The following is a 25,122-nucleotide window of genomic DNA, read 5'->3' as shown; positions in this document are numbered from 1 at the left end:
TTTGAAGAAGATTCGTATGTGTTTACAAGTTCTAAAGAAACGGCACGTAATTCAAAATTCAGGAATGTGGTTTGTAAATTACGTTAGGATTTGGAGTCACAAGCTCTTGCGTTATACCGGCTTATTGGATTACTATTCTGCTGAATAATTTATATAGTACAAAATGTACCATTGATTGGTAAGAAAAAAAAAACACTTTATAAACCAAATATTCCAAATTCCTATTTTTACCACTCAAACAGATAAGTTAAACTGACTTAAATCACTTTTTTAACACTTCATTTATTAATTGCTACCCTAAAATCCAATTATTGTACTTGCTTGGATAAATAAATGTTTGTTGTTGCATAAAACTTGTCTGACCAGCTACATATTTATGCATGTTAGTGAAGAATGTTGTGTGTAGGCTAATATGTTAGCAGCATGAGAATCTTACTCTTTTCTTAGAGGTCATTAGAAATATTGGTAAAATTCTAGTTAATTGACTTCTTGCTATCTTGGAAAGGGTTTAGGTTAGGAAAATTAAACTTTAAGGGATGGGTCCACAGGCTAAAGTAGGCCTATATCCTGGGAAGGTATTTTAAATTACCCACCTCCACTCCTTCTCCCTCTAGAGGGCCTTGAAATTTGCCTACATGACAGGTTTACATGACTACATGATTACAGGTCTTCATGACTGAAACCTTTTGAAATTTTGACAAAGCAACATTTTACCTTAATTTTCAGTTAATAGTTGCTTTTTCTCTGCCTTTAGTTCTTAGAATGCAATTCCTGTTATTTGAATAGAATTTTGAGCCATATCAATGTTTTTTTTCAAAATTTAGGAAATGCATTTGGATATCTTTAAAACCTTATAAAATGAAACTGACACAAAATTATGAAGCTGAAAACAATTTTGTTGTACTTCATTTAAGCAGAAGATCTATTTTTTAAGGGTTCACTTTTATAACACACATATTTTTAAAGGTCATCAAAGGTCAGGGCCCTCTAGAGGGAGAAGGAGTGGAGGTAGTTGCTTCAAAATACCTTCCCAGGACACACTTTAGTCTGTAGATTCATCCCTGAAAGTTTCATCTTTTTAACCTAAATCTATTCTGAGATAGCAAGAAGTCAATTAACTAGAATTTTACCAAAATATTCAGGCACCATAGGCCACATATGAATAAACAAATAAACAAATGTCTTATCACTTAATGGTAAACTGAGGTTGATCCTTTGCTACATGAGTTATGTTTTCTTGTATCCAAAGACAGGGCAGTAGCTGGAAAACACTAGTACCCATGAATTTTATAGATGATCTAAAATTTTTAATTTTTGGTGGCAGGGAAAATCAGTAAAAAAAAAAAAAAATGTCATTGGCAGATAGTGTCCACATGAACAAAAGTTAACAATGGTATTATCAATTGCTAAAACCTTTATGCTAAGAAAACAGAAGTCAAATTGGATAAACTGGGACATATCTTTTGTTGATGCTACATGTATCCCATATTTGGCTCTTATGGTGTTTAAAATCTTTAGTTTCTTTCTAAAAGTCATTTCTTCTTTTTATCACTCAGGGAGATTGTCAGGAATTGAATACATACATGCACATGCTATGTGAAAATACACACATGTTTCAAAATTATTTACACACCAAGTAGCCTAATGCCAAGCCATTTTTTGTTAGGCAAACAAAGCTATAGGAACCCATACTTGGTGGTCATTATTTCTATTTGACAAGTACAGGCATGATAAAACAACATGCCACATAGATTTTTGGAATACCATTTTTGAGTGAAGAGTTCAATTAAATAAACTTGTATTTCTTTACAAAAATCTCATCTATAACCTCTGAAAGTGAAATCTTTGTGATGTTCAAAAGAAAATTAAGCTTGGTATTCTAAAATTGTTCCTAGCAAACAACAAAGTTGACCATGCTGCACAGAAAATTGTTGGTTTCAGCTTTCTCTTGATTTTTGCCACAACGAAATTCAATTTGTTTGTTTAATTAATTAAGACATTTTTTTTTATCTCAATTATTTCACAAGTGCCATGTTTAATATCCTAGATATAACAACAAAGTTGACCACACTGGACAGAAAATTGTTGATTTCAGTGTTCTCTTGATTCTTGCCACATCAAAATTCAATTTATTTGTTTTATTAATTAAAACATTCTTTTTCCCGCAATTATTTCACAAGAGTCATAATTCTTGTATGGTCTGGCTTAAAAATAAGTTGTTACTATATTATTATTGGTATATTGCTGTTTTATCATTGTTAATATTATAATTGTTTATTATAGTAATTCCTATGTAAACTTAATGCTTTATCACCAAAATCATCAAATCACCAGTTTTGTCAATTAGCCAAAATTTAAGGAGGGTAAAAAGTATTTCTAGATCTAGGATGGGTACATTTGTTGTTCTTTTTTAGTTCTGTCAATGAAAATACCAAAGAAAAAGACATTTTTTAACAGAAAACATCCCCCCAAATAGGTATTTTTCAAATGTAGAGGATGAGCCTAGGGGTTGAATGTCCCTTGACCCTCTCCCCCAATTAATACTACTCCTGAAAACAGCACTGGTATCCCACAAGGTAGCCTAATGATATTTCATATTACAAGATTGAAGCAGAGCATCTATATTTAAGACAAAAATAGGTAAAAACATGTTAAAGGGACAAAAACATGCATAACAAGTAAAGTGGGAAATCTAATAAAAACTATATGGTATTATAAGAACGTATTTATAAAAATACAGAATATAGTATGAATATTTAAATATATTTCAGAATAAAATTATCCATGGGATTTGACAAGAGATCATAAAAGTTCAGTAACATCACAAATATTGACACTTTGTGATACCAAACTGTAAGTAAGGAGTAGCCTGTGCTAATGGTAACTGAAAATCCCAAAAAAGAGCTTTGATAAGAATAATCAGCAAAGTAATGGACAGCAAATTACTCGAACGTCTATGGTGATTTGAAATCTCAAAAATCATTAACTTTGAGATTACCCAGCAAAAACTTAGGAGCCCAAGAAAATTTGTTTTATTTTCAGAAAAGGGGGAAAACGATCCGAAAAAGTAAGGTAGTCTTGATAAAAATTGACTATTAAATTGAAAATTCCATTGGACCCTATTGCATAAGTTTGAAGCCTCTATCTACAGGAATACAAGATTTTGCATATTTTTTGAGGTGGATGATCATAGGTGCATGTTTTTTGTTCCTTTGCCAAGGGTGATTGTGTCAAACAAATTGTCCTAGACTGCTGGGGAAAAAACTCATTTGGATGTAAAATTAAATTTGTGTGTTCTTTTCAGTAGCAAAAATTATTGTGCCACAGCAAAGTGGGGTTTTTAACCATTTTGCAGCACAAAACAGGAATTGCGCCACAACTCGTAGATGGCAAAAATGCTATTGAGTGAAAATTCCGAGATTTTTAGTTGGTTCTTATTTCTTCAAAACTATACAAATATACTGTACTTTCCCATTATAGAGGTTATACTATTATGTGGTGGCATATTCGTTCCCTAAGATACATATATGTAAAGTGTGTATAATTATGCATCAAATATTAAGGAAGAGGGCTGACAGACTTTTGTTTAGGCAGGGGGGGGGGGGGTGGCTGGTACAGGAAGTATCAAAAGTTTTTTTTTCTGCCCAAGTTTCTTAGCTTTGAGTGAATATTTTAGAAATATTGAATATTCATATGCTGTAGATATATTTAAGTGTCAAATATGCATACCTGCACAAAAGGGATAGACATTGGGGGAATCACAAACATCCCAAGGAAATTTCCTCAGGGGGTAAGTGCTTCCATTATATTCACTTTTACCATGGTGCAAAAGGGAATATTTACTATTTTACAGATATACTTTTAGTATCTTCTTGTTTCTCAGGGGGGGGGGGGGTATTGAACCACTGCCCCCTGCTCCTCTCAGCATCTATGGAGGATATCCCAGTAGCAAATGTCTGTTTGACAAAATCCCCAGGAAAATTTTAAAATACTACTTCTACTACTAAGAACTCACTACAGCACCAAGGCACTGGAGGCCAACACTTCTATGGACACTCCTCCCCCATCCCAATCTATTTAAACCTTTAATCTTTAAATTTGCCAACTTTTTGTTTGTTCCTAGATGGCAGGACAACAAGGACTATTTTTGGCAATCTGTCATCCTTTATCTACAGAACATGTCCTAGCCATTTCAACTTTTCTTTCATTATAGATCTAGAAAGTGGGATTGAACCAGATTCCTTAATATTAGTTTTGGTATTTCAGTCCCCCCCTGAAAAATATAATTTACAGAATGCCCTATATTAGGGGTCATTTTCATTCCTACCCATTACTATATGGATATTACACTTGAATGTGAAAAATGGGGATTGAAGAAGAGAGTGGTAGCCTCCCTTTTATTTAAGACAGCCTTGGTTCAAACAGGGTCATAGTTCCAAACTGTAACTGAAGAGCCACTGTTGTCAATGGAAAGGGTAGCTAGTTTTAAAGTACCTCATCATAAGTTATTAGTGAATTAATATTTGCACAATTTTAAGAAAATGGGTTAAACTTTCTTGTCAAAGGGTGTGATCTTGATTAAGCAACAAAAATCAACATGTATGAGAACTCTAAATGCACCATCTATGATATGTAATTTTCATCAAAAGAAGGAATGACATTCATATGTTTTTGTGTTTATTTCCATTGCAATGGTCATAATTAACCAGTAGTATCAGATTATTGAAAGAGATTTAAGTCAAATGAGACAAATTGAATGCATCTTTGCAGCTCTTTTTTGTCTGGTAAGTGATATTATTTAGTTCTTTTATTGTTTTATACAATTTAGAATTTGGATATAAAATGCTTCAAATTCCATTGAAAAGTATAATATCCTAGTTTCAAAGGTCATAATTTCACGCAGTTAGCCATTCACTACTTATATAAGTGCTGTCCACAAAAAATAAACTATTATTATAATCTGTTCATCCAGGAAGAATTGTTAGTAGTATTTATTTTTATATGGACAATTTTGGAGGAAATTATTGATGGATTTTATGCTTAAAATTGAAAATTTGTTGATGAAAAATAAACTTCCAAATTTTTTCATTTAAGAAATAAATATTGAAGCCTGTTGTATTTTGCCATTTTGTATTACGGTCTAGTATTTGAGAAATAAATATGGACAACTTTTGTATTTTCCCGTTTTGTATACAGTTTTAATGCTGAATAATACACTTAATTTTGGCTTGTACTGCTCACAATTATATCTGGTTTGAGCCATAAATGCTGAAACGTTTTATTGAAGTTGTTGACAATCTCTTCTACATCTTATGAAGCCAGTGCACATCTCTAAATGACAACAGTACACAGAGACCCATTAAATTAACCTTAGAAACAGAGTAGATTTTTTTTAATTCCTAAATTCGTGGTGCCAGGTATAATTAGATATCTAATTTGTCACTACTCTTTTGTCTACTGATTTTTTAGATGACTACTGAATTTTCTTTTGGAATAGTCAATAGAGAAACTCCTAGTATGACTTCCTCAGGAAGATCATTCCAGGTCAAAGTGCAACAATCATAGATCATGAATAGTGTAGAAACTCCCTTTAACTGTGGCCACAGTGATGCTGCTGTACCCAAGTGAGGGTATATTTTATTATTGTTATCATATTTTTCAAGAGAGTTACAAAGATTTCTTAATGAATCACTGTTGAATGATTCTAATTGAAGGTGTAGATTTAGGTTATAGATGACAAGGGATAAGAGACTTTGATTTTGGTCACAAGATTTCATTGTTCTCAAGCAAGAGGATATATCTCATTCTCGGTTGCAAACTTTATTGAGAAATTTGCTAAGATTCCTGTAAGGGATCTCTAGCTCATAATTCTACTAGAAAAGACATATTTAGAATATAGGGGGCAGAGAGGACAAGACAAAAGAGGAAGAGAAAATATGCCTCTAGTTTGTGTAACATTATAAGTCTTGCATAATTTGATATACTATATGCTAAAATTAAGCCATATTATGCACCTACAGGCTGTAATTTTCTAGATTTATTGTTATCCTTCTTCTGGAACAAAACGGTTATGCCTGAAACACAACATAGTCACTCCAAAAAGCCAATATTTATGGTGGCTGGTGTTTCTCCTTGATGTCGAAGTCACACTTGTACTGCAGAGGTAGACAATTGAAAGGGTAAGAAATGGGCACGAAAGCCAACACTATCTGCTAATTTGTCTCAAAATCAACAATCATTATCAATATCTAATTGACATTATCAATAAATATTGAAATCAATTGATAGATATTGATGTTAATAGATATTTATACCAAATGTCTAATTGACACTCAAACTCAATATCAACACTAATTTATTTAGCTTCACAACCTTTGCAAGCAATATAATTTCTTCACTAGCGTAATTTTTCTATCTCATGAGTGTCATGAACGCCTTGTTGGTTGCTGCTATCATGCCTTAACAATTGAGCTTTCTTTCGTATTGTTCCAACTCTTACTATTACTCCTTGTATTAAAGGATCAACTCCTAACAAAGAAGTATTCATTAAAAATTTGTGGAAATATGTTAATACAGTAGAATACTTAAAGTATGGACCTTAAAGTGTAAAAAAAAAATTAAAACAACTGCTTAAAATTTGAAAAAAGTACAAAAATGTAATTCAAAATGGTAAAATACAAAGACTTCCTTATTTATTTTTTTAATGAAGAAATTAACCAGTTTGTTTTTCATCTACAAATTCTTAAACTTCAAGCTCAAAATTCATCAATATTTTCCTCCAAAATTGTTCCAAATAAAAACCAAATACCAATAACAATTCTGTTAGGTCGCAGAAACACAATTATTAGGAAAATTTTTCCTAAAATTTGTCTGTTAGAACAGCAGAAATAGAACCAAGGAATGTGCCAATTGTGTTTATATTGCAAGACAGGAGTTTCGTATTTGTAGGTATACCCTCATTTGTCAAGCGTAATATTTTGTAAGACTTCAGTAATACTTTCAACAATCACAGAATAGGTGGCTGTACTGTTTAATATCATCAACTTTACTTTTGAGTTTTGCCTTCACGAATCATGGATCTTTGGAAATGGATTACTTAAGGTCCGAACAAGGCTCCTAGGCACAGAACTTGCAGTCCTTACGACTGATTTTAGAATAACTGGAAACTCGGAGGATGGTTTTTTCACGTCATCTATTGTCCCAAGACTTGGAATTCCAGTGTTCCATGATTTTGGTTGTTCAAGATCTGAAATAAAAAAAAGAGCTCTTATGAGTGGAAAGTTCATTTGCTAGATGCCTTCAATAGATCTAAACTTCAAATATATTTAGGCTATAGTTTTCCAAAGGCCTTTTCATATCGACATTATTGGGCACTTTTTAGCCTAGAAAGGAGCATAACGCTCTGAAATACAAATGTTGCTTGACTACTAGCCTTTCTTTCAGCAAGGATACCCATCTTTCATAGATGTACCCCTTTAAATAGGTTACAAGATTTTTTGTCAAATATATTGCGTATATATATATATATATATATATATATATATATATATATATATATATATATATATATATGTACACATATTTAAGGAAAATTTAAAAAGGGGAGGGGGACAAAATGTATTTTCTAAAATTTAGGGTGGAAAAATTTCCTCTTTTTAATCAACAAAAATACCTAAAAAGAAGGTTTTTTGATAAAAATACCAAAAAATATATTTTTCAAAATCGTGGGCAAGGCATATATCTAGGGAATGGAGCTGTAGTAAGGGTGGCAGGTGTTTTCACCCCTCAATTGGTACCCCTGATGTAACATATCAGGTAATCATATAGAAAGGCTACAATTGATTACATTCTATATCCATTTAAAATATCCTGCCCCCTAGATACTTACTTGCATCTCCAGGTTGATCTTTGAAATACAGAAAAAAGGTTAAATATATATTTTTATGAAATTATACTCAAGGTAATAATAGTTTAGTTCGTTACGTAAGTTTGTCGACTAAATATTTGATATTAAGGAAGGCGCTGCCGCTTTGAACTCTAAATAACATAAGTACACTTTCCATTAAATTTTTTAAAGAAGAAAACCCGTTACTCCGAAAATAATCCTGTTCCCTTCTGCGACGTGCAAGTATTGAAAAAGGGAACAGAACCATTTTTTTTAAATACGATAGTCATATAGATTTTAAACAATTTTTGATTGACAAAATTGAAACATCGGTCATTTTATTCTGGTTTCTAATAGCTACATTAAGCCGTAGAATATTTATTTGACTCTCTTGTCTCACATGGTATGGGAGTCAAATTCCATGCATGCTTAAATTCCCCAAGTAACCGTGGTAGATATGATTTTCACTTCGTTAATACGACTTTCATTGGTATCTTGTCATATCCTTGAAAAGGCAAATTTTATTTTTTTAGTCCTGGAATTTTTCTTTCGGTTTTATTATAACAATTATAAATAATTCGAACCATCTGTGAGTAGGCTAAATTCAATCATAATAAGAGAGATATATATTTGGAACACAGTTACTAACGTTACTACCAACAACTCAGCGCAGCACAAGCTGCCAGCACTGCTACGCACGCTCCTTCTTCGTCCCAATCTATTCAAAGTCTTCCTCTTTACACCCTCCCAGGAAGTTCCCATTTCCCTTAAATCTTTCTTTATGACATCTTCCCACCCCAACCGCGGACGACCTGCTTTCCGTTTTGTCTTTGACGGTTGGCCGAAAAGGACGATCTTAGGCAATCTGTCATCCTTCATCCGCAGAACGTGCCCAAGCCATCTCAACCTTTCTCTCATTATAGCCCTAGAAAGCGGGATTGATGCAAGGATCTGAAAACCCTAAGAGAATACGAGTATTCTCTTATTGATATTATAGTAGTAATGATAGTCATATAAATACGAATAAACACAGACTAGAGAAATACAAAGCGAAAAGAAACTAAAAGGTAAAAACCTGACAGAACTAGCTGAAAACCGTCAAAAAAGACATAAAATAGCTAAAAATTCGGAATATCAGAATCGGACAGCCCCTTTTGTAGTGAGGCTATGCTACAGTTATATCTGAATCACTGAAATTTGTACAGTTTTCTATTTAGATACCTCATTGGTAAACAAAAGTAAAAATATCTAATACCCAAATCATGCTGCACAAAGTGCTCGAATATCCTTTTTAAGATAAAATGAAAACAATCCAGATAAAGATAAAATAGAAGGAATGAAGTTGACCGAGTGCACTTTGGCCAACGCTTTGAGGTTATAGTTAATCGTATTAGCTCCCATTTATGTACTTCCAGTCTAAAGCTGAAGCTTATGGACTTACCAAATTGCTGTTCCTTTTTAATATGAGCAAACGTTAGGATTGCAGCACCGAAAAGTGAGGGGATTCCTGCCACTAAAAAAGCTGTTACATAAGAGTTGTTAAGTGCTGAGTATATATGACCTGCAATACAAAAGTATAATAGATTAATTTATTGATACAAGTTGGCAATGCTGCGCAAACTGATAAATAGAGCGAACAGAGCCAGCAAATAAATATAAAATTTCTAAAATTAAAAAACTGCGACGATTTAAGATTCTAGATTTTTAAAGAATAGTGATTTTAAATCGCACAAGATTCTGAAATCACATAACCGTTTAAGGCCAATATAAGCGAAGAAATGAATTTCGGATATTTGATAGATATTAATGGTAAAAAGCGATCAACCTATGATGGATTAAATAAAAAAAACTAGTTTTTTTTTATTAAAACTTTAAAACTTTAAAGAGCGACATTAAAACTTTAAACGAACAGAAATTACTCCGTGTATGAAAGGGACTGTTCCCTTCTCCACGCCCTGCTCTTTACGCTAAAGTTTGACTCTTTCTCTCAATTCTACTTTATTGAACAATAAAAAACTTACTGTTTCTCTTGTGCATTTAATTGCAAATCTTTCCTGTAAAAAAATGCTCCAAACTCTTAGACTTAGCTGGTATTTTCTTATAAAGTATATTTATGTTGTAACTATAAATTTTTTCTCATTTTAGCATCTATTTTGTATATAGATATTTGCCTTGTAGTTTCAAATAGCCAAAAAATGAATTTTTGGGAACAATTGCTAAAGTGAGGTTAAAAAATGTTCTGGTTTATACAAGGACATTTTTTAACTCCTAATTTGAAAATTTTTACCAAAACCAAAACTGTTCCATTTAAGTTCATTTCCCAAACTTTACAGTATGGAATATAAGATTAAAAAAAAAGAAAACTGAAAAAGAAAGAAAAAGAAGAAGAAAAAGACTTACCGGCAATAGGAGGTCCAATCATAACAGGTATTGCCTTTAGTCCAAGCAGAAACCCGATGCCTTGAGTAGCCCCGTGGGGCCCGCAAATATCAAAAGCTAATGTTCCAAACAAGCAAATAAAGCATCCATCAAACAGACCAAGACTTAATGAAGTCACAATGAGCCAACTGAATGATGCAGCAAAACTCATGCACATCATAGAAAGGCCCATGAAAACCATCGCAATCTGCAAATTAAAAAGAATTTCTTTAAAAGAAATAATTTACTGAAACCTTTTGTTGTCTGTTGGCAAATGGACAGAGTTGCCACCCATTGTAATAGTGTACCAATTGTGGTACTTTTTATGGGCAGCGATGCATGTCTTATTGGCTATCATACGTACTTATTCTGGCACATTGAATTTTTATTTGACAATCAGCGTATATTACAAGTTGAGAGTATGATTATGCGTGAATATAACAACTATTTTGGCTAGTCGTATCTTTTTGGGCGAATACGGTGCGTTTATCTACTATGGAGGCACCGATAAATTAGTTTGAATGACAAACTTGCACTTATATTAAAACATAATAATAACAAGTGACTTTAAAAAAAAGTATTGGAGACATTTAACGCCTCAGATACAAGGGTTGAGTTTACAAGCTAACAAGCCAGGAGTCGACGAGTATGACAAGAAGCAGTCGAGTGCACACAAAATTTCAGACTCGCTCAGTAGCCAATTAGTGGGCGTTTCTTCAGACCAATAGAATCTTCAAGACAGTTACTGCTAGCAATTTTTGTGAATATAGCATGAGTGCACGTGGCTAGTTTACAAGCTGGCTCATTCAAAAGCCGGCGGTTGTGTGTAAAGCCGTCAACAGTTCAATTTTTCTTAGCATGGTTTTCAAGTAGCTGACGGGTCGAGTGCACTGAACTAGTTTACGAGCTGCTTCTAAAATAGACGGCTTGCGGCTTGTAGGCTTGTCTCGTGTACTTAAAGAACAGAATTACCGTTGTCTTAAGGAACAGTATTACCGTAGCTGTTATAAAATATGTCTTTTTTTTGCATCAACAACATTATGCTTCGGAATAAGAAAGATGAAGTTCTTTCAAATCAATGTTCAACATAAATTGATTAGACAATATAGTTATAGAGAGAAATCCCGAAAATTAAACTAATGTAGTATAATAGATTATCTTAGACCATAAAAGTTAAGTTTAATTTTGAAGATTTCGAGTGTGTGGTTTTGAAAAAAAAAAAACTTCCGGGGTCTAATTTCTGTAATTCACCTTTGAATCTGCAATTTATATCAATTTTGAGTTCTTGCAACCAAGTAAAGACAAGAACATATTGTAAAACTAGTACACATACTGGACTCGCAAAGACAAAAGGAGCAAAAAAGCCTTGAATAATATTAAGTAATACTTCAGGCTTCTGTCCACCATCTAATTGCTAAGACGGAATGTCTGCTAATAATTTTTTAATATTTTGTTAGCTCATGAAAACAGAAGTGTTAGTTGACAACAGTTGCTAGCAATCAATTCTCAGAAACGCTTTAATTGGGTGAGAAATTTAAATAAAGGCTCGGGATTTATTTTAAATTTTGGCTGTTTAAAGTTGAATCGGTTAAGCCTAAAAGTAGTTGTTCTGGGTTTATTCAGTTAGCGTAACCTCTCTCTGAACATATAGGCTGCTCTAGCTCTGATGCTAGCGATCAGTCTCAGAAACGCTTTAATTGGAGAGGAAATTAAAAAATAGGCATGGGATTTTTTTTGTAGCTTGTATACGCAGCTCAGAACTGGTTTTGGCAAAACTTTGCTACTTTTATCAAGATTAAATCGGCTTAAGCCTAAAAGTAGTTAAACTGAGTTTAATCAGTTTGTGCAGCCTATATAAGATATTGGCTGCACTAGCTAGAATGCTAGCAATCGATTCTCAGCAACACTTTAATTGGACAGGAAAAAAAGGCTTCGAATTTCTTTTGTTTTTGCAGTTTATTTACGCAGCTCGAAACAGGTCTTGGCAAAATTTTGCTACTTCTGGCAAAGTTAAATCGATTTAGGCCTAAATTTAGTTAAGGTGGGTTTACCTGAAGATACAGGCTGTACTAGCTCTGATGTTATCCATCAATTCTCAGAATCGCATTAATTGGACTGGAAATTAAAAAAGTACTGGCTTAGATTTTTTTTTGAGTTTTGCAGCTTGTGTACGCAGCTCGAAATTGGTTTTGGCAAAATTTTGTTATTTTTGGGAAAGTTAATTTGGTTTTAACCTAAAAATGATTAAGCTGAGTTTATTCAGTTTGTGTAGCCTATATCTGAAGATGTTTGTAGGAAATCAACAGAAACTAGTAGCTAAAAGTAAGAAATGTTAAAACTCATTGATTCTCTTCCAATATTTCTTGTTAGTATTTTTTTTTCCTTTTTTATATGTTTTTTTTTTTGGTTTCCCGTTTAGTCGATCCAGCTGGATTGGGTTTGGATATCTCTTGAAAATAAGTTGTAAAAGTTTTATGGGTTGTTGGTTGGAAAAGCTTGAGATTTTGGATCTTTTTGAGATAGAAGATTGTTTTTTCGTGTTTTTATTTTGATTTTTTTTATGTTTCTTTTATTAATTTTTCCCTGCTCCTTTCTGGCCATAGAGCCTTCCGCGGGAGACTACGTTAAAGTTGTTTTTGTTATAAATTTATCGTTGAACAAACGATATTAATAAAATGATAAACTCTGGCCCAAGTGGGTTAGGTAGAAATTAATCATGCTGCATTGTTGTATTAATTTTAAACATTGCACTTTTTAATATCCAACAATGGGATTTAGTGGAGAAAGTCCCTAACGATGAAGGTGGCAACTTTACATTGCCCACAGAGCATTAATAAAGTTGTTAGTTGGATTTTTTTTTTGCTTTTTAGAACGGCCGAAAACTGGTTTTGTCTCAGCTGAGAAGCTTGTTCAGTAGAAATGTTACCCTAAAAATATATAGGAGCTGTTCCAACCTTTCAACTAGGGAATTTTAGTTAAAAGGTGATCGATATTACGAATTATCACGCGGATATAACTGTTATGGTTAGGGGTAGAGTCAGGAGGGCACATGAACCAGTACCCCCTCTCTCTGCGCCCCAATGATCGAAAGTTACACAGGGGTGAAGGAGAAAAACGATACTAATTAGGGAGGTTAGGTTTCGTTTGTGACCCTCCCCCCTTAAATATAAATTCTGTATCCGCCCCTGCTTATGGTAGCTTTTAACTTTAACTCAACTGATTTTGATTCAACTCACAAGATTAGAAGCGAAAACAAGCGTAACTCCTTCAATACTGGGAAATCGTAAGTTGATATTTCTGTGCATATAAGAGAAGTTACTATTATTTACTATGCTTCGTTTTCATGATAAGCTGTAGTTGACTGTTGTAAGTGAGCTTAACCAAATAGTACAAAAGCCAGAATAACTGCTTGTGATTAACAATGAACAATCATTGTTAATTATAGTAGAAATAGTTGGAAGATGAAACAGCCCCTAAGTATCTACAAAATTGAATATAATACGTTACCTGTTGAAGAAGCAGTCGATTAACTTTTGGATGGTCAGCCATTTTTCCAAATATAAGACGACCAATTCCAGACATAAAGCCAATACAGGTCATCAACAACTTAGCATCACTATCTGGGGCGATCTGTCTCGAAAAAGCAACCTAAACAAGATTTGTATTAGATAATTGATTAGCTTGAAGAAGCTATAACAAGAGCTGTTTTCAGACCTCAAGACTATGAAATCTTATCTGAATCATTTTTGTGCTTGAAATTTCTCAGCCATATAAACATGGCAAGCAAAAGGCAAGTAAAAATTATTCGTTAGAAGAACACAAATAATATACAAGTGGTTAACATTACTAAAAACAATTCAAACCTCTTAAACCTAAACGAAAGCAAATTACCAAGCACTTGTTAGGTATGTGTTTGTGAAGGGTAAGCATGCTGCGTAATGATTGCACTTTTGCTCTTTCTAGTTTTTCCCCTTTCCCCTCTCTTTTTAGTTTTTCCCTCTCCCCTATCTCTTACACTCCTTTCTTCTTGTTCTTATATCTTTTTTCTGTTTTTTTCTCTATTTTCAGTGACATCGCAAAGTCTGTCAATTGCTCATATATATATATATATATATATATATATATATATATATATATATATATATATATATATATATATATATATATACATATATATATATATATATATCCTAAAACCAAATCTTGAAAAACGATTCAGCTGGGTGAATGGTGAAAGCTTGGGTGTACATCCCCAACACGATTGGAATTCTCTTTTCGTTTTTAGGGTCCCAAAAACCGGTCCATAGTTACGCTTAGTGTTCGAAGCGTTGTTGACTCTCACACTTTTCAAATAACGTTAAGAAAATGTGTTATGTAATCTATGGTCATTAGCTGCCGTCTAGATCATATTTCTTTCACCTTTTGTATGGTTTAAGGTAATTTCCATGTTTTGATTGTTTGTTCATATTCTTTTGTGAATACTTTGTGTATTTGCTAGGCTTAGAATGATTGCAGTTATTATGTAGCCGTCTATGTGTTTGTTCATTCTAACAGTTTCCTTTTCAAAGTTTTCTTTGTCTCCTCGTTCATTTATGAAGGAAATTATTGTATGGCTAATGTTTCATTTATTTTGTTCCTTTGTTTTTTTTCCCTAATAAATTAGTTTTTTTCTTCTTAAAAAATAAAACTTTCAGCAATGCATCTACGGTCCAAACTAGGTCTAATTTAACTTCATCTACGTCAAAAGATTTATATTTTATAGTGATATCAAATGCATACAATTTATTAATATTTGATTCATCCTTCAAGATACATTTACATTTGGAGTCACACTATTTATTTATTAAACCATCCACTATCCAAGTTTTTTCAATTGAAAATAAGGACCAACACTAAAACTTAAAACAAAAAAAAATATTATGTATATGAGGGGGGTGCCCTCTCCTCAATACCTCGCTCTTTACGCCAAAGGTAGATTTTTTGTTTCAGTTATTTAAGAATGATTCCTTTATCACAAAGACAGTTTATTAGAATAATAAACTCTTTTAAAAGTTCTAAGAAACTTTAGCGTAAGGAGCGAGGTATTGAGGAGAGGGCAACTCTCCTCATATGCTTATTAATTTCAGTTCGTTTTGAGTTTTGACGTTGGTCTTTACTTTCAGTTGGAAAAACTTATTTTTTAAATTTAACTTCTGATCGTTTTTAAATAATGCTGGAAAATCCAGCACCCCTCTATGGAAATTTCCCTTCTCCCACGTAAAGTTTCTTCTTGGAAAGATTCTTCAACGTATCCTCCCCTCCATCAGAACCCCCCCCCCCCCTGAAAAAACGTCTGTATACTTCCCAATAATCCATACTATATGCAAACAATGGGCAAAGTTCATAGCTTGCAGCCCTTCCCCTGGGGAATGTGGGGGGTCCATTCATTCTCAAAGACATATTTACTAGATTCTGGGTCTATGCTAAAAAGATGGCTATCTCAAAATTTTGATTGGATGACTTTGGAGAAAAATGAGCGTGGGAGGTGGGCTAGCTACCCTTCAATATTTTTGATTACTTAAAAAGGGCACTAGGACTTTTGATTTCCGATCAAACAAGCCCTCTCCTAATATTTTACGATCACTGGTTCGATACGATCACCCTTGGACGCTTGTGTGATCTTTATTCCGGCAAAAAGAAATGCAAAATTCACATTTTTGTGCATAAGTGCTTGAAACCTCTACATTAGGGTTCTCTGGTATGCTGAATCTGATGGTGTCATTTTCATTAAGATCAATTGTTGTTTTGGAGATATTTTCCCCTTTTTCCGAAAATGGGGCAGGTTTTTCCAGCCTCACATATTTTGAATAAATATAAAAATTCGATTCTTTTGGTGTATCTATTGTTGGCAAGACTCTGTTCCTTAGATTTTCGTTTATTATTGAGCCGCATCACTCCTTACTCACAGATTGTTACCACGAACTGCTTGAAAGCTTAGGCGTTTCATCAAATGAATGATTTTATAACTTTGCTGCGGCAAATGCTTTTGCGAATTTGCTGAGTTTTCCTCTTCTTTTTCTATTTGTCTTGTTTTTTTTTCTTCCTATTTAGCGATTTTTTCGCGGATTTTATTTCCTATTTCAGTCCTTTTAGACGCATGGGGAACTCTTAAAACCCGATCGGTATCACGGGATAATCGATTGGTTTTCCCCATAGTACGGATTGGTTTCGGGGCTGGGATATTCCTCTAGTTTCCCTAAAGCACTGATCGGTTTTTTGTGTATCGTCGAGCAAAAATGATCAAGCATTTTAAAAAAGTGGAAAGCATATCAACTATTAAGCCCACAGATTTGATGTAATGCTTTGTATACAACTAAAAGGAAAGAGAAAAATATTTGGTAAGAAATACAGTTGGCTTAGAGACTTGACTTCTGCAAGCGTATGATATCTTTGATTTTTAGGGACAATTTTTTACCAATCGTTTGAACATTTTCCCCCTTGTACCGATTGACATTTCCGCTGCTTTTCCCATGCGTTTGGACGGACCATTAGGGTTTTAGTGATTGCCTAAGGCTATCAATGAAAAATAAAGCCAATTTTTCTTACCAGGTGGGTGTAGGGGACAAAGTAGCCAAGCATAGAAATGGGTATTCCAATAACCCAAATTATGTATCTTCTATTTTTCCAAACTTCTCTATTGAAAATTGGTTTTGATTCTTCTGATTTTGGTATATCATAAAACAGTGAGCACAAAACAAGAATGAACAGCATTCCAGCTGTTACCTACAAAGAACAAAATATTATAATGAACTCTGAATAAAAAAATTTAATCCTTCATTGCGAAAAGATTCTAATCCTATCAGGGTCTCATATTTCCAAAAAATTTAAACAGAAGGTAAATCAAATCTTTAGAACCTTTCGCTCTGCCTCCTTCCCCAAGTGAAGATGGGAATGCCCAGCCCCCCTTCCAACACTCCCTAAACAGTTTAACTTGGTCTCCAGAGCTGTTCCAATGATGCTGTAGATAAGATGTTTTGATCACCTATCAGCACATAGTGTATTTTAGTTTAAATCATTTGTAGATCCTGTTGAATCTTGTTGTTCAACAAAGTTTAGGTGGATCCAAAAAGTTTTTAAGCCCCCATCCTCTCTGTCCCCTTCCTTCAAGCTAAACTTGAGTTTCACTTGATCCCCCTAACACCCCCTGAAAGTTTTGGCTTGATAGAAAATCAATCAAATTTAAAATTAAAAGAACTCCTTATTCCAAATAAGCAAGTAACAGTTGAGGTAAAGAAAAGTTTCAAAAGTCATAAAGCCCTGTTCGCAAAAAAGTATAAGATATCGCTCACAAGGGTACGATTGCATTTGAATTTTTTTTTCTAGCTGATTTTGTAGCCGAGTGATTAGAGCACTAGACTTGTGATCCTTTGTTCGTGAGGACAGGGATTCAAGTCCTGGTGTCGCTGGTTATTCGGTATGGAGCGGGGATCAGTGGTATCACTGTAGGCTCAGTCAGAGTCGACCCACATCTAAATGGATATCTGGAGAAAACTTGGGAAGGTAAACAGGAAGGTTTTGCGAAAGCACGGGATGGCTGGTCCTCAACTCCTCCATTGCTCCTTTCTGGTCGAAGGGCTATGAAACGGCGATCGAGGAACTGTAAAGTTTAATGCAGTATTCTTTTTTTAAGATCAAAGCACATAATGTATGTTTTCACCGTTCTGGGTTAAATATAATGCCATAGCCAAACCAAGGTTTTATATATTGATGAAAATAAAACATTATTTATGGATGACATTTGCTTTTCCTTTATTTTGACGTCGCATTTGTGTGATAAAAGCGGAAAAACTGAAATAGCCAGAAATGATCTTAGAAATCATAGGAAAATACTAATCTGTTCCCCAGTATTGCCTACTAATACTTCATTTTTTGTATTTTTTCCCCTTGTTTTTCAAACAAATATAAAAACTACTGCTCCAAAGTCCCATGTTTTCCAATTTCAAAAAATTTGCCATAAATCTTGACGATAATTGGTCAGTCGAAAATTAGTTTGAAAGCTGAACAGTGTTTAATTCGAGTAATCATGAACGGATATATTATTGGTGCTATGACCGTGTGCAATTTTAATTACGCATGTGTAACTATAGTGTAGGACGGGTGTTGGATTACTGGGTGTTTTCTTTAATCTATGGTCAGAAAGAATATTAAAAAACTGACAAGGCTCGAATCCTTAGCTTTCAAGATGGATAGGATGATTCATTAACAAAAAAATATAAAAATGAAAACAAGAAAGCGATCTTCTTTAGTTGAGAAAAAACCCAAAGATCCTGCATGATTATAGCAGCTATCAAAGCTAAAAAAAAATTCATTGGAAATCAGAATAAAAAATAAGAAACGACAGAAAATGAACAAAAGTGTATTAATTAATATCAAGTAACTAACTTACGATCTTCACTTACTAAAAAAAGGAGATGCTAATATTAAATATTCGAGATCGAAAGGAAAAAAATGCATAAAAGAATAAATCAATATCGAATTAAACACCGTAAGGATTTTGAATCAGGGTCTTTATATTGGCTAATATATGGGTTTCTCAGGAAAATTTTCTGAAATTAATGCCCATCAAAATCGAAGGATACAAACTGATCATCTTCAATTTCTAAAAAGAAATAATTTCAAAAAAGAGTAAAAAAGTAGCTACGAATATTTTTAATAAATAATCCTTTCAGAATTTCTAGGGAAAACACGCAACTTATTGATAACAGTTTATCATAGACGCAAAACTGATTCTATTTTGTAAAAAAATGAACCAATATCAGACTAGATTATAGTCTTCAATTTACGTTTTCTTTTTAATTTATGGCTTACAGTTTCAATTTGTGTTTTTTTTTTCAGTCATAGACTACTTTCACTACGGATAGTACAATGGTTCACAGTAAAATTAGGAATAGATTACAACACTGTGACATTATGCAGCACACATAGCCTCTAGATGACAGGCATTGCATACAAGCAGTGTTTCTACTTCAACCGATTTTTCTGAGACCTAAAGAGTTCCCAGTGCATCTCCTGACAGAATAGAAGATATTAAACTACCAGAAATCTACAGAAAATTCTGAATCCTAGGAAAGTTTACGTTGAGGTTTGTTTGTATGGCTGTCGTTTTGGCTGTTTGTTGTTTTTGTTTTTGTATTGCTGTTGCTTGTGTTCTTTTTGGACACAGCATCGTTAATTTGTATACTTTTTGTAGTTTTAAAGATAAAAATGAGCTGGGAATTTGCGTTTTTCCTTTATGATTTGGAAATAACCGTTCGGGAATAGTGATAAGAAAAAAAATCTACTCAATTCAAAGTCCATCGTTAAAGGACTGCTGAACGCGGTACTTATTCTTATTGGTAGCAATTTACCGATTTAGTTTGAAAGAGTTTAATTACCTGAAATGTTTGAGCAAGTCCAAGAGAACTAAACAATGGTTCTAGGATGAATGGTAGGACCACAGTTGCGACTGAGCTACCAGTTGCTAAAATTCCATTAACCAATCCAAGGTAGCGGTCAAAATAATGGCCCAGCACAACCACAGCAGGGCTATACACAAGGCTCGCACCTCCTCCAAATAGTATTCCATATGTCAGAAATAATATTTCGATCTGAAAAGATGTACTATTTTATAAATTATACTAATTATTGTCGTCACAGCAAAATTTGAGACTGTTCTCATGCAGCAGTAAAATTATCAAATTACTTGTAAATAATGTTCGAGCTGCACCACACTCACACCTCTCAAAAATAGCTTGAACTTACTTATGGCTATTGTTTATCCTTGATTTTCACGTCTCACTTGTAAGCAGAAAAATTAACAGAAAAAAAATGTTTGTAAAGATTGTATGGTAGTCCAAGGTTGTGTCCTTGCAGGGATAGATAGTTTTGGACCCCTCCCTCGAAATGTTTGTTTGGCTTGTAAAAAAGTACCAAAATATTTATACTAGTAAATTTTGGGTGGGGTGTATTAAGTTACTGTTTTAACAACCCTTTCCCAAATAGAAATTCTTGATACAGCCTTGTGTTAGTCCAAGTTTGTATCTTTTCCAGTTAAAAAAAAAAAAAAAATAATAAGCCTTAAATCTTCACACCAATTTTTCAATCATAAGTTTTTACGCTTCATAGCTTAACAGTGATCAACTCGAGAAATTAAGAATGAGATGCATAAGTGGTAATGCAATCGTGCATAATTTTGATTTTATTTACAAGTGATCCAAATTTGACACAAACATAAATCATTAAAAGCGAAAAAATGAACTCGTTCCCGTTAAATATAAACTATATACTACTTGGAGTCCTGGCAGGAAAAAAGCTTTAGCATAACAACCGTATCTAAAGTAAGCAATTACCACCCGTAGAAACAAATTAATTGATCTAAATATAACAGAAATAAAATTGAAAGAGAGAAAGAGAGTAGAGGGGGAGAGAAATAAAGAGACAGATGCGATTGTTTTTGGTGGGGGGGGGAACTTTTAAAAAAAGTGTGTTTAATCAAGCATCTGTAGGACCAATGTTTTTACAAGGGGCATTCGAAAATACGTAGATTTATTTAAAAATCGATGAACACCACACTGCTTGTCGATCATAAACAAAAACAATAGGTAGAAACTATATTATATCACTTGAATGAATTTCCTAATTTTACCTCATTTTCTCTGTAAGTCTTGGCTGAACTTGGTTGAAGTGAGGATACTGGGACTGCTTTAAAAATATTTTTAGTTTTAAAGGTCGTACTTTACTGTAAGTTTTATTATATATTCGTTTGTGTTTTGCAGCCCTTGGATATAGGGCTGTCCTTTTCGAAATTTTCATTTGAGGTTGGAATTCTACCGTCTAACAAAAAAAAAACTTCCCAATTGCTCTACCTGCTGCTTGTGTTTATTGTAGATGTATTTTTGTTTTTATTATTATTTCAGTTACAATAAATTTTTCTGTAACATTTTTCAGCATAACCTACATCAAGACTGATGCACTTTCACATGCAATGATTTCACCCTTTTCATTATTTTTGAATCTGCAAACCCCTTTATGAGTCATGTTTTGCTTACATCTTTTTCTTCATCATTGCTATTAAATAAATGCCTATCAACCCTTCGTTAAGGTTTGGGAATACAAAAAATTGTCAGGTGGGACTATATTCGGACTTTATTTCCACATTGTCTAGTTGCGTTGGTCTGAATGTGCCTTTTTTATTTTCACCAGCCACTTTCTATGGCACTTGGTATTAATGAAAAAATTAGAAAAAATGAGGTATTTTGAACTTACGAACGGGAGATTGGATCTTAATGATATTTGATATCTAGAAGGATATTGTGTCTCAGAGCTCTTATTTTAAATCCCGAACGGGTAATTTGGAAAAATTTGAAAAAATGAGGTATTTGTAACTTAAGAACGAGTAATCAAATCTTAATGAAATTTGATATTGGGAAGGATCTTGTGCTCTCATTTTAATCCCGACCAGATCTGGTTACGTTGGGGGGAGTTTGAGGGGAAAACCGGAAATCTTGGAAAACGTGAAAATTTAGGTATCTTTATCTTACGAATAGGTAATCGGATCTTAATGAAACTCGATATATAGAAAGATCTTATTTCTAAGATGCTCCATTTTCAATTTGAATCGGATCCAGGGACATAGAGGTTTGGAGGGGGGAAACAGAAATCTTGGAAACCGGAAATCTTGGAAAACGCTTAGAGTGGAGAGATCGGAATGAAACTTGATGGGAAGAATAAGAACAAGTTCTAGATACGTGATTGACATAATTGGAAGGGATCCGCTCTCTTTGGGGGAGTTGGGGGTGGTGGTATTAATTTGGAAAAATTAGAAAAATTGAGGTATTTTTAACTTAAGAATGGGTGAACAGATCTTAATGAAATTTGATATTTAAAATGAAACTCATGTCTCAGAGCTCTTACTTTAAATCCCGACTAGATCTGGTGACATTATGGGAATTGGAGGGGGAACCGGAAATCTTGGAAAACGCTTAGAGTGGAGAGATCCGGGTTAAACCTGGTGGGTAGAATAAACAATTGTCGTAGATATGTGATTGACGTAACCGGACTGGATACACTCTCTTTGGGGGGGGGGGGGGGGGTTAGGGGGGTCCGGTGCTTTTGCGAGTTTGCTGCTTCTGGATGTGCTAGGACGATGCAAATTGGTAGGCGTGTCAGGGACCTGCATAAATTTACTTGATAAAGTTGTTTTCCCAGATTCGACCATCTGGGGGGCTGAAAAGAGAGGAAAAATGAGAAAAAATGAGGTATTTTTAACTTACGATTGGTTGATCGGATCTTAATGAATTTCGACATTTAGAATGACCTTCTGTCTCAGAGCTCTTATTTTAAATTCCGACCGGCATTAAGACTCACCAAACATGCTTAAGGAGACATTATTTTCTAGACATTATTATTTTCGACCAATCTATCAATACTTCTTTTTTCATTGATAATAGTGATTCATTAGAAATTAATGATATCCAGATTTTAGTGCTAATCTATCCCCATATGAGAAAATGGGGCTTAAATTATTTAAGGGTTTCTTGGGAGGTGGCCAAAGCGAAAGCTTTAAGCACAATAGGATGGAGGAGGAGTGGTTGTCAGTGTGCCTGCCTCAGACAGTAGCAATAGCTGTAAAATAGGCTAAAGTTACCTTATTCAGTGCATACGCAGATGTTACCATTCCGCTGACAGCCATCATCCCTCCCAGCATGGCGGTTTTTTTTGCACCAACGAGATCGATGAGTATCCCAGCTACTGGAGACATGAGAAATGTCATCCCAATTGAAAGTGAACCGACAAAAGCTAGAAAATATCCGTATGTGACTAATATATTTTAGAAGTTACAGGAATTTTTTTTTTGCCACCTAGGAATTTTTTCAATTTGTTTTTACGGTTATCTCCGTGCGAAAGCAAGCACCGTTGAGTTGTTTTTCATTGTATTCTTGGAAACTTGTTGAAATGAATGTCTAGATAGAATAAAATGCCAGAAAACTGTGCCAATGCTTCGAAGTAGTGTTACCAGATATTTGGTATGACACAGCCCATCCATGCAAGTAAAAATGCTTCAAAGTGTTATTTTCGAGCAGAAAGTTAACAAAAGTACAATTTTTGAAAGATTTAAATATATCTTGGAAATCTATCTGGTCTTAAAAGTGAGAAAAGCTTATGAAGACAAACTTCACCGATATTGATGAGAAAATCTCCCTGAAAGGCTAAATAATTAATCCTATGTTTGTGGCTCTGTTCATAAAAGTATATGTCACTGTTGTAAGCTATGCACAAAATCTCGGGAAGATATTAATGACAAACCAGGTCTTAGTCTTAAAAATGTCAGTCATGTATACACAATGGAAAGCCGACCTGGCAAATCAGACCCTATAGTGAATATTATTTCGGATGTTAACTGGAAAAAAATTGATCAAACCTTCATTGTCTTAATCATCTTATCTCTATAAAGTGGTATAAGTAGTTTTATTTCTGCTATGATTCTCTAAACATTTTCGAAAACACTATCCACCTCATGAAGTTGGAGATGTAAAGTCAAGAGAATGGTGAAATTTATAAATTGATTTAAAGCTGTGTAATAATTTGCATTATATAAACCACTGATGGAAAATATGTTCCACTTGTAGCTTGGGATCTCTTTCTAATTTTAATTAATTCTTGTTAGTTTGGCAACTTATGGTCGCTCGCGCGGTTTTGTGCTAGCTGGGAATATCAGTGAAAAAGGAAGCTGACTTCCCAAACCAGAGCACGAACTCGCATTTACACTTGTGATTGGGAGCAGCCTAAGCATCGATGTCTTGGACGATGCGTATCACACTTGATAATATGACTTGATAAGTAGGTTTCGCTGGATATACATTTAGTGAAATTTTGGACCTAGTTACAGTCAGGAGCAAAATTCAATGTATATATTTTTCTTTAATTTACGTAATGTCGGCCAATCCCAGAGCTGCTTTTTCAATCCTTAGCCGCAGGGAATAGACACTTTATGCAGACTTATTTTCTGTCCCAGCTAACCTGAAACTAGCTAATCAGATACCTTGCTTTTCACGCTAAAGTTGTTTAGTGCTTAAAAAAAAAAAGCTTTTTATTGTTTTAATTAAAGGACGCTTTTGATTTAAGAGTCGCTCTAAAGGTTTTGGACAAACGTCAAACTTTAGCATAAAGAGTGAGATATGGAAGAGAGGATAACCCCTCATACACGAAATAATTTCTTTTCGTTTTAAATTGCAATGTTGCTGCTTACTTTCAGTTAAAAAAACTTCTTTTTATTTAATTTTGGGCTGTTTTTCAAATAATACCAGGAAATATGGCTCCCCTCTTTGGTAAAATCGTCCCTTCACGGAGAATACCTCCATGAAAAGCTCTCCCATGTAAAATACCCCCCCCCCCCCGCCTACTGCCAGGGAAACTCCTGGGCAATTTCAAATGCCCCAATAAAGTTTTGATTAAAACTTTTGATTAAACTTTTGATTGTTTTTCATATCATTCAGGAAATTCCCCTCTGTGAAATTTTTTTCCTGGAAATCACCCCTCCCAAGGGAAAAGTTGCACCAGAAAAAATTTCCCAATGGGAAATTTCTTCCACGGAAATTTCCCTCATGGAAATCTTCTCCAATGGAACTTCCCTCCCCATGGGAAGATCCTCTAGACAATTCAAACCCGGTGAAAACTTACCCCGGACAATTACCCTTAACATCTGCACATGTAAAATTGGGTGGAAAAGAGAAAGCAAGACAAATAAAAAGAATTTCGCATAGGAATTCTGGCCAATTCACCCAGTGTAAAATATCCCCTGA

At 34.1% G+C, this 25,122-nt stretch overlaps 1 protein-coding gene and 1 long non-coding RNA gene across 2 annotated transcripts; one reads left to right on the top strand and one right to left on the bottom strand.

Moving 5' to 3' along the window:
- Positions 1 to 50: 50 nt before the first annotated feature.
- On the top strand, positions 51 to 21,260 carry LOC136041320 (uncharacterized). The gene is made up of 3 exons (XR_010621003.1): positions 51 to 178; positions 6,036 to 6,179; positions 19,178 to 21,260. It is a non-coding gene; the product is annotated as an uncharacterized LOC136041320 (long non-coding RNA).
- On the bottom strand, positions 6,174 to 23,228 carry LOC136041319 (monocarboxylate transporter 10-like). The gene is made up of 7 exons (XM_065725946.1): positions 22,968 to 23,228; positions 19,717 to 19,929; positions 16,889 to 17,065; positions 13,811 to 13,951; positions 10,286 to 10,511; positions 9,327 to 9,446; positions 6,174 to 7,246 (listed from the first exon to the last, which is right to left on the bottom strand). The coding sequence occupies exons 1-7, from the start codon at positions 23,091 to 23,093 to the stop codon at positions 7,065 to 7,067; spliced, it is 1,185 nt and encodes a 394-aa protein (XP_065582018.1). The 5' UTR covers positions 23,094 to 23,228; the 3' UTR covers positions 6,174 to 7,064.
- Positions 23,229 to 25,122: the final 1,894 nt, after the last annotated feature.

Source organism: Artemia franciscana, unplaced genomic scaffold, assembly GCF_032884065.1.
Source record: "Artemia franciscana unplaced genomic scaffold, ASM3288406v1 PGA_scaffold_138, whole genome shotgun sequence".
NCBI classification, from domain to species: Eukaryota; Metazoa; Arthropoda; class Branchiopoda; order Anostraca; family Artemiidae; genus Artemia; species Artemia franciscana.
Note: the sequence above shows the minus strand (reverse complement) of the source record. Positions and strands in the feature narration are given on the sequence as shown.

What these genes read in the sequence shown, in the direction of transcription:
- LOC136041319 (XM_065725946.1), bottom strand. Translation starts at nt 23,093, where the DNA reads ATGACATTTCTCATGTCTCCAGTAGCTGGGATACTCATCGATCTCGTT. An exon ending in GACTTGCTCAAACATTTCAG is followed by an intron (nt 17,066 to 19,716) that starts GTAATTAAACTC and finishes TGTTCTTTGTAG; the next exon opens with GTAACAGCTGGAATGCTGTT. An exon ending in TAAAAAGGAACAGCAATTTG is followed by an intron (nt 7,247 to 9,326) that starts GTAAGTCCATAA and finishes TTTTTATTTCAG; the next exon opens with ATCTTGAACAACCAAAATCA.